Source organism: Osmia lignaria, unplaced genomic scaffold (assembly GCF_051020975.1).
Source record: "Osmia lignaria lignaria isolate PbOS001 unplaced genomic scaffold, iyOsmLign1 scaffold0036, whole genome shotgun sequence".
In the NCBI taxonomy this organism is placed as follows: domain Eukaryota; kingdom Metazoa; phylum Arthropoda; class Insecta; order Hymenoptera; family Megachilidae; genus Osmia; species Osmia lignaria.
This window is the reverse complement of record NW_027478177.1, coordinates 335,960-345,761: the sequence shown is the minus strand read 5'-3', so window position 1 is coordinate 345,761 and position 9,802 is coordinate 335,960. Positions and strand designations below refer to the sequence as shown.

Genomic DNA, 9,802 nt, shown 5'->3' with positions numbered 1-9,802 from the left:
AAAGGTCCTGCGTACAGATCCGAGGCAGAACAAGATTGCGGTGGTGGAAGGTCCAGCGGAGGACATGATAAGATTGATTAGGAAGGGTAGGATAAAGATAGGGTGGACCATCGTCCTGGTGAAGGGCATACCACGCCTACTCCGATGCTTCCGATGTCATGAGCTAGGACATGTGGCTACAAATTGCAAAAGCAGTAAAGAGGGGGGGGGGGGGGGGGCTTCTGCAGGATATGTGGGGAACTGGGACACCAGATGAGGGAATGTGTCAATGCACCCAGATGTAGGCTCTGTGTGGCGGATAAATTACCGGAAAAGATAGTGTGCCATGTCGCAGCATCTGTGAGGTGTCAGAGGTACAAGGAGCCCTTAAAAGGCAAAGCTAAAACCCTGCAGATTAATTTGAATCATTGCAGAACTGCACATGATTTATTGTCTACTACCGCGGACAGATATGAGGTGGACCTTGTGGTAGTGTTGGAACCATATAGGGTCCCGGATAATTGGTTCGTGGACAATACAGGTAGGCGGCAATTTTTATAACAAATAAGGGAATATCCGCTGGAAGAAACATCTCCCTAACCAAAAGTGGGAACGGCTTTGTCATCATTAAATTTAACAATATGTACATGGCTAGTGTGTATGCGTCGCCAAATGGTACTGTACAAGAATATGAGGACATGCTGGACTCACTTGCAGCGGAAATGAATACCCTAAAAGGTAGCACAGATGAGAAGATCGTCATGGGCGATTTCAATGCTAAATCCCCCCTATGGTGTGCGGATGCATGGTGTAGCCGGGGCAGAAAGCTGTTTGAATTCTGTAATGTAGCAGAACTCTTCCCCGTAGTTACGAAGGGAGGAGCTACATGTGATCGTGGACGAGGCATAAAAATAGATATTATGTCTTGTAACAGGAGAGCACTACAGGACTTGACAGGATCGGTGTTCATCGAGGATTACTCTGCGTCCGATCACAAATATGTAGTGCATACTTTCCAGCTGGCACAGCATAAAGGAGAGACAGCCTCACCGTTCGAAATTGAGAAAGGTAAGCTCGATGAAGAAGGTTTCGTTGAAGCCTTTTTAAAGAAATTTGGTGATAAAAACTTTGATAAACGTCCGCGCACGCACACCACCCTGGAGGTGTACAAGTTTCTTGAAGAAATGAGCGAGCTTGTGAACCGATACACCAGGTACGGAGGAGCGAGGAGTAAGCGTACGCCTGTGCCATGGTGGAATAGTGATATAGCGGAGAAAAGAAAACTTGCGCAAAAAGCTAGCAGGAGGCTGACAAGAGTTAGGGCTGGAATAGATCATGAGGCCATAGAAAAATCAACAAGGGCATATAAGAAGTGCAAAATGGATCTCAATACGGAGATCAGGAAGGCGAAGAGGAACAGCTGGGCAAATCTGCTGCAGGAGGTTGATAAAGACGTGTGGGGAAGGCCCTATAAACTAGTTATGAGGGCGGTTAAGCAAACCAGTTCGGTTTCCGCAAAGGGAGGTCCACAATGGACGCGATGAAGCTGGTTATGGAGCATTGCCAGAAGGCAAGAGAGTACGGGAGACATTACCTCCTCGTTTTACTAGACGTAAAAAATGCATTTAATACAGTTAGGTGGGATAGTATTATAAGAAATCTGAAAGAAAGAGGTTTCCCACCAGAATTAATAAACGTGGTGCGTAGTTATTTACAGGATCGATGGATTATCTACAGTGGAAAAGATAAGGAGACGAGATACCAGGTATTTGGAGGAGTGCCACAGGGCTCCGTGATAAGCCCGTTGCTATGGAACGTGGTTTATGATGGTCTACTGAGGATGAATATGGGAAGGAATGTTCATTTGGTTGGGTATGCCGATGACATAGGCGTGGTTGTGGTAGATCATGACCTGGACAACATGAGAAGGATCGTAGAACTGACAATATGCGACATGGCAGTCTGGTATGAGAAGGAGGGTTTAAGCCTGGCTCACCACAAAACAGAGGCGATTCTCCTGACTGGCAGAAAGGTGGCCGGAGGGCTAAAGATTAAATGCGGACATGCGGAAATCAAGACGGCAAAAGATGCGAAATATCTTGGTGTCACGCTAGAGATGAACAGGGCGTTTAAGAAGCACATAGTTACGGTGTGCAATAAAGCTCTAAAATACGCGAACTCGCTGGCTCTGCTGATGTCGCATACGAGGGGTGAGGGACATACAGCCAGAAAGCTGTATTATAGGGTTATCGAGTCGGTGATACTATATGCTGCGCCGATTTGGGCAGTAGGTATCGACTATAAAGGGAATGTGGGCATATTAACAAGCACTCAGAGAACGGCGCTATTAAGGGTGGCACGTGCATACAGGACGGTATCAGCAGATGCGCTGTGTGTAATGACAGACCAGGTGCCACTAGATCTGGTTGTAAAAGAAAGAGAATATCTCTTCAACAAAAGAGAAACTAAGGAAAAAGAGAATGAAGAGGAGGGTACAGCAAGCAGACTAAAAGAAGATGCCCGGGCCTTCACCATGGAAGTCTGACAAGGAAGGTGGGACAGCTCGGAAAAAGGCAGGTGGACGCACGAAGTGATCCCGAAAATCGCAGACTGGATCACGTGGGGACCTAGCATATTAAGTTTCCACGTGACGCAGATCCTGTCCGGACATGGATGCTTTGAAGCATATCTAAACAAGATGAAAAAGAGGGAGTCGGCATGGTGCCATTTCTGCCCAAGTTCCGTAGACGACCCCACGCACTTCTTGTTTGAGTGCAATAGGTGGGCGCCAGAAGGAAGAGATCTGGATACCACCCTACAGGAAAATTTTTGCAAGGGAAATTTTATGAAATTCCTAAGGAAAGAGGAGACGAGGAATTCTGTACTGGGGTATATTAACAAAACCCTAAAAGAAAAAGAAGATCTGGAGAGGATGAGACAAAGGTCATTAACAACAGGAAGTAGGACGTAACAAGAGGATGAAGAAGATGTTTAGACCAATTGACTACGCGCAGTGCGAGAAAAATGATACAAAATAAGAAGAGCAAGAAAAAGCTTGAAGTAAATGATGGGTGCGCACTAAAATCTATGGGGATCAACTGTTTGCGAAAACCTAGGGGGTCAGTGATACTCTTTTTAATATGCGACTAACGGTGTTTTATCTATGGACTATTTATTTATTTATTTATGTTTTTATTTATTATTTATTTAGTTATTTGCTTTTATCGATTTATGACCCACATTGGACGAAAGTTATAGTGGATGATTTTAAAATTCTAGACATAATGTACGAGACTGAGGGCCTTAACCCCCCCTGACATTTTAATTATTCTGACATATGTATATGAAAACAGTACGGGTTGGGTAGTAGAGGTGAGGAATACACCTCCTGAACGGTAATGAACCTAGTCATTTGCAGCAGCCGATTTTATGTCACCCTCCACCCCGAAGTAATGCTTCATTAGCGGTACCGGAGGAGGAGCTTTGTGACCGGCACCAAGACGGTGAAATCGAGGTGGGTTTTTTAGTGGGTAAGCTATGATTAGCAGCCCCACACTGCCGAGCGACCACCAGCTCGGCGTGCGTAAAACATTTTTCCCCCTCGTAAAAAAAAAAATAAAAATTAAAAGGGTTAGGGTGACTCTATGGTTTATATAATCTACGGCTATATTATTGTTGGAATTCACTTTACAGTATCTTATTCCATTTTATTGTGTTTTATATCACAGTATATTGTGCTGGTTATGTTTGCTTATACATTATAGTTTACACTTTACATTTTCTTTATTTTTCTTTATTTTCTTTATTTTCTTAATTTTTAATTTATAATTTCTTAATTTCTGCAATTTCTTTAATTATTTTGATCGCATCCTGTATTCATTTACTATTATTCATTTTCATTTTGGTTGATTAAGGTCAATGGATTTGATTTATTCCTTTTCTGTGATGATGGGTGGTTTTGTCTGTGCAGGTGTTTATTTATAATTGATTGATAATGGTTTGCTTATTAAATATCAGACTTACTTATTTGTTGTTCGACTATATACTGATGTGGTGTTTAATTTAGCTGCGTAGTTTATATTTGATTTGAGTTTGTTGTTTTTATTCATTCTATCCTGATATTTCATTTGGTAATCAGTTTCTAGTTTTTAGTTTCTTCTAGTTTTTAGTTTCTATTTAAACTACGCAGTTAATGTTTGATTTGATTTTGTCGCTTTAGTTATCTATCTTGATACGTCATTCAATAATCGATTCCTTTTGCATTTGCATTGACACGATCATTTATCATTTACTATTTATAATTTAGCTTATAATCTACTTTGGTTAAGAAATAGTTGTGGATAGCTGTGTAGTTGTGAATAGTAATTTTGGCGGTTACAGTATATTCTGTTCAGTTCAATTCCTATATTTGGTATTTTATTTATTATTTTTCATTTTCTTCACATTACACTACATTACACTACATTGCATTGCATTACACTGCATTACATTACATTCTTTTACATTATGTTCTTGGTTATGGCTTTCACTTTATACTTTATGCCTTACTATTATCTCACTCTTCCTTAATATCTTTAATTAATTACTTCACTGTTCTGTCACTCATTCTTTCTTTCATTCATTCTTAATCAAATCAAATTGAATTAAAGTAATTGATATGATTTAGCTTATTTTTATATTCATGATGGTACAATGTGTTGTGGATGATATTAATATTAATATGTTTATATATTTATGGTTGCTTCCATTCGGTTATTTTATATTTTATTTTATTCTGCCACGTTATCACTGTTATCGCTATTTATTCCATTATCGCCTCTTGACTTCTTGATTCTTGTTTTGTCGCCTGTACATCCTTGGATATTCATTGGACATTTTGATGTTCTTCTTTGATATTCTTTAATTCAATTTATTCATGACGTCTCTCTCTGGTAATGGTATGGCTCTCTCGTGATGGTGTGACGCTGTGCTGAGTCTGTAGGAATTTAATATTTATGTCATTGGGATGGGCTATTCCTGTTATTTTATAGTATGTTATTGCAGTTACCTTACCTTGTTTCCTTTCTTTCCTTTTCTTTTCTTTTCTTTTCTTCCTTTTGAGTTGCAATTCAGCTCTCTTAATTGATAATTCCTTTAGCGAGTCCTTGCATGCTAGTTTTGACACTTTGTGGCTCTGACACATTAGGGTTATGTTAGGGTTATTTTATTTTTTTTTTTTTGACTTTTCTTGGGCGAAGCCCAAGATGGCGTTCTGCAGGAGGGTTTTTTCCTCCTATCTTGCCCAATGTTAGGGTTATGTTTCTGTAAATAATTGTATCCGTCATCCCATCTCTGAATTTGACTTTTCTATGGTTTATCCTACTTTACCTTACCCATACTTGCTGGTGTTCTGTTGTTCGCTCTTCCTTGATTCATTCATTCATTTATTCATTCATTCATTCATTCATTCATCATTCATTCATCATTCAATCATCATTCATTCATCATTGTCTTCTTGAATTGCTAGTTTACTTTCCTTCTTTTCTATTGATGTAACTTTGTGAAACTTGTAATTGTAATTCTATTCTTTACAATGCCCTGTGTCTGTTGGCATGGTGTAAAGTTTCTGCGGTTCAATGATTGTTTCAATGAATGTTTTAATACTGCAGTTGTCTGGCTATGCTTTATTATAAGGTGCGCTTTTGTCACACTCATGGCTATTACGCATGTTTGCGACCTGTTTCACTGTAGGGATCACACAATTTATTCAATTTAGTCTACGTTAACTCACATTCAGCTATTTATATTACTGCATTATAATATTATTGGCATTATTGGCAACTTCCTTATAGATATAATATAATATTTTGTTTATTATTGGTAATTAGCAAATTATTAGAATTGAATGAATAAGTTGGCTAAATAGATTTATTCTTATTATTAATTGATGATACGCTATTTCAATGGGATGAATGATTTTGTTAGTTACATTTGGACGTTTTGGCCTTGTTCGTTGCATTATTGCATTATTTTATTTTATTTTATTTATTTTATTTATTTTGCTTATTATGCTGGTTTCACTTTTTCCCGGATATTATTGCTTTGCCTTCGTATTTTATTTATAAATTGAATTAATTGGTTGATTCAACCTTCTTGGTGGTTCTGCATAATGCATGTATTTATAATTATAATTATAATTATGGTTCAATCGATTATACATATAGGTATTGATTTATATTTCATTATTTTCATTATTCATCTATTTATTTCATGTGTTTACCTGTCGTATCGATGTAATTTGTCGGGGTTGTTTGCAAACGGTACGGCAGTATAATGTTTAAATTTTGCGATTTATTTTATTGACCGCGTTTGTCATGTTATTTACTATGTCACGCATTATGTCGGGCTCACATTTCATATTATCTTTCTATTAGTCGCCTTGTTGTCCTGATCCGATTTTGGTTTCATTTATTTCATTTTATTAATTCATATTATTAGACAGTGTGTTGTTTGATGTCTGACTGGTTCCACGGGATTCCTGACTATACGCGTTTGATATTGATTTTGCTCTGGTTAAGGGTCTTATTTGGTTCATTTATTCGGCCTCTCATTCCTTGGCCTTATCTTCATTGTGTTTTGTATAATTTGTTTCTTTGCGACGTGATAATGCAGTAACCCTGTGCGTCCTGCAATCTGCGCAATCTGCGGGGCTTATCCGGGTTGATTTTATTTTCCTATTATTTTATTTTATTACTATTTTATTTTCCTACCTATTTTATTGATTTACATTTTGTCAGGCTACTTTATGCGTTTTAATCATAATTATATTCTATCTTATTTATTTTATTACAAACTTATATGATGTTTTATATACGTAATATATTTATAATCATAGTATTCACTTATTTCTTTATTTTCTTATTTATTAATTAATTAATTCCTGATGTTGGCCCGTCTGGAAGTTTATCTATGATCCCTTTGATTTTAGTATATCTTTCCGTTTATAGTATTGTATGCCAGACTTATCTTTTATGGTAAGTCTGATGGTAAGTATGGTTTCCTAGGATTGCGCGGCAGCACGATAGACAGTTCTGCAGTCGGTAACTGTGTAACAGGTAACTGGCGCGTGGTAGGTAACTACTGCGCGGCAGATAATTTGGCTGTGGATAGCCGTTACGGAGTGAGCGGCCGAGTATCATTGTTTGGTAAATGGAATATTTGTTGCTGGTAATATCTTTGGTGCTGCGGTTGATTACCAACTAGGCGTAGCTTGCGGCTTATGGTCATCTTTTGTAGGTACATTATTTTGGGTTTTGGTCATTTTTTATTTGTTCAAACTGTTTGTTTATGCATTTTCGCTTATGAGCACTTATATATTCTGTATAATTACTTAATTTGATGGTTTGATGGTTAATTTGACGGTTGATAACCATTATGGAGTGAACTAGGGAATTTTATGAACACTAGGTTCTATCTCTATATACTTTATGATTTATGGTCTCGCTCTTTTACTTGGCCCGGTCTTCAGTCTTAGCTGACATAGTCATCGGTGACGCGTGTTTACTCCTTGCTTTTCCTTCCGGGTATTGTGCAAATTTGTGCATTATGTACTCGTTCGTGATCTGTGATGTGAAGTGTTAACTAAGTTAATTATTGAATTCTGCTATTTAAGTTTAAATTTAAAATTTAATTGGTGTGAAGGTGATTGTGATGAAAATGCGCACTCCACCGTGATGCATTGTGTTCCATTGCAGTGTATGTGTTTCAAAGTGGTGCTATTTACTCCGTTTTGTGTAAATTATAATATATTATATTATTATTTATTTATTTTATATTATGGTCACATTTATATTCATGTTTATTACATTCAATTTACCTTCTATTTCCGTTCATTTCAATTTCAATTTATGTATTGAATAAAGTATTGAATATATTATATTACTATTTATTATTTCAGATTTTGGATTATATTCAGTTATTTCTGTTGTTTCAGTTACATTAGGTTATACTTAGTCAGTATTTTGTGCTAAATTATAAATTGTATTGTATGATATAACTCCCTATCTCCTATTATATTATTATAATTGAGTGAATAAATGAATGGGGTGATTAGCGGTGGTATATGGTATATTGAATGAAATTAAATTAAAATTAAATTAAATGACTTGATAAGTGCTTGTTTTATTTCACTGTACCTGCTGTAATTACATGATTATGTCATGACATGTGTCTATATGTCTCAGTGTAGTTTGATTGGCCTTATTGCATGCTGGAGATAATGGATTCAATGGAATTTGATAGAGTTTGGTTTATATGGATTGGTTGTTTGAATGCGTATATGTTGTACGTTTTATTGTGTTGCCATGCGGTCTTAAGGAATTTGATGGGTGTCCGGATGATTATGCTGCTGATTCCAGAGGTTATGTAGAATCGGATTTACACACTGTGGTGCAGTGTTTTACTTTCACTCACTTAATGCATTAATCATGCTATTATGACGGATGCATCCGGATTCCATTAGGTTCCTTCGGCCAATTAATTTGCTGATTCTTGGAAGTCTGGTTGGAAGTTAAACTCGGATTTATTCGCTAATGTCTTACCTGATTTCAATTGACAAGGTGCCTACTTTCTTCATGGGTATTCTGCATGCCTTCTTTTACTTGCTTAGGTTGTTTGGACATTCGAAGCTATGCTTGTTGGGAGTAGTGTGGCGTGTGTGTGGAGTGTGTACGGAACAAGTCATTGAGGATGGCAGCCTACCAAGACATGGCACGGTCAACCGGGAAATTATGTCCCGGTTCCTGGCCGTGTCGAAGAACAAGCCCTGCGCAGCAGGCAGAACACACGACCCGATCACCCGTTGAGTGGGAAAGTCCTCCGGTGCCGATCGTGGTTGAAGAAAAATGGCCTGTCCTCGTGGAACGTCAGGCGGGCGTGATGACCTCAGGGATAATGCACATCATCAGCAACCTACCAGGTGGACGAAGACAGGCACGGTCAACTGTGGAAATATGATGTCCCTGTCCTGGCCGTGCTGAAGAACAACCCCTGTCCTGGCAAAGTGCTAGGCAGGCGAGGTGGGGTGGCGATCACGCGGGAAGGCACGATCCAGTCACTGAAGAAAAATTCCTGCGCTGATGCTCAGGTTGAAAATGTCCTACCGCTTGATCGGAGGTGCAGCGGCGTGGATCCTCAATCTATCATGGTTGCCTAGCGCATGTCAGATTGAGGGAGGACGGAATAATGCGAAATGCGTTGAATTGCCAAAGCGCCGTTGTGGCTACACGCCGATAGCCCTTATATATCCCAAAGGATGAAAAAGGATACCGGCGGCCTACGTAAGGGAGAGGTTTTAGTGGGTAGTGTATCCAGCCGCGGGACTGTCCCTTCCGAACTACCTGTTTAAGGTAGTCCCTTCTGGACTGTGACCCACTCTTGGGCTAAATCCAACCTTTCAGGGTCGGGTTGCCAGGTTGCCCCCTTCTGCGGTTGCCTTTTTGGGTTTGCCCCCCACCTCACGGGCGCCAGGCAGCCCCTTCAGGGCGGATATGAGGCCCCCTCTAGCCGAATAGACGAAAGGGGATCATCCCGCGCGTGCGTAAATGCATTTCTTCTTCTATAACAAAAAAAAAGGTTAGGGTTAGGGTTAGGGTTGGGGTTAGGGTTAGGGTTAGGGTTATGTGAGGTTTCCCCTGTGGCTCGGGGGAAAAGAATACGGCCACGGTATCCCCTGCCTGTCGTAAGAGGCGACTAAAAGGGGGCTGAAGGGAGTGAAGATCCATGGTCAAGATCAATGGTAGTGGATCAAGGGACAGAAACTACTCCCCGGAAGTGAGGAGCTTTA

General features: G+C 39.2%; 1 protein-coding gene and 1 long non-coding RNA gene across 4 annotated transcripts; one reads left to right on the top strand and one right to left on the bottom strand.

The window, feature by feature from the left end:
* The first annotated feature begins 620 nt into the window (after positions 1–620).
* On the top strand, positions 621–1,523 carry LOC117611317 (uncharacterized). Its single transcript, XM_034339260.2, has one exon. It carries the CDS (start codon positions 621–623, stop codon positions 1,521–1,523), a length of 903 nt encoding a protein of 300 aa, XP_034195151.2.
* A 2,650-nt stretch (positions 1,524–4,173) lies between these two features.
* Positions 4,174–6,503, bottom strand: LOC117611315 (uncharacterized). Of its 3 annotated transcripts, XR_013064093.1 has the most exons (5): positions 6,239–6,503; positions 5,948–6,120; positions 5,347–5,703; positions 5,032–5,280; positions 4,174–4,954 (listed from the first exon to the last, which is right to left on the bottom strand). It is a non-coding gene; the product is annotated as an uncharacterized LOC117611315 (long non-coding RNA). The 3 variants fall into 3 exon arrangements; XR_004583139.2 differs by having other exon boundaries at positions 5,347–6,120; XR_004583138.2 differs by having other exon boundaries at positions 5,352–6,120.
* Between the last annotated feature and the right edge of the window lie 3,299 nt (positions 6,504–9,802).

What these genes read in the sequence shown, in the direction of transcription:
- LOC117611317 (XM_034339260.2), top strand. Translation starts at nt 621, where the DNA reads ATGTACATGGCTAGTGTGTATGCGTCGCCAAATGGTACTGTACAAGAA.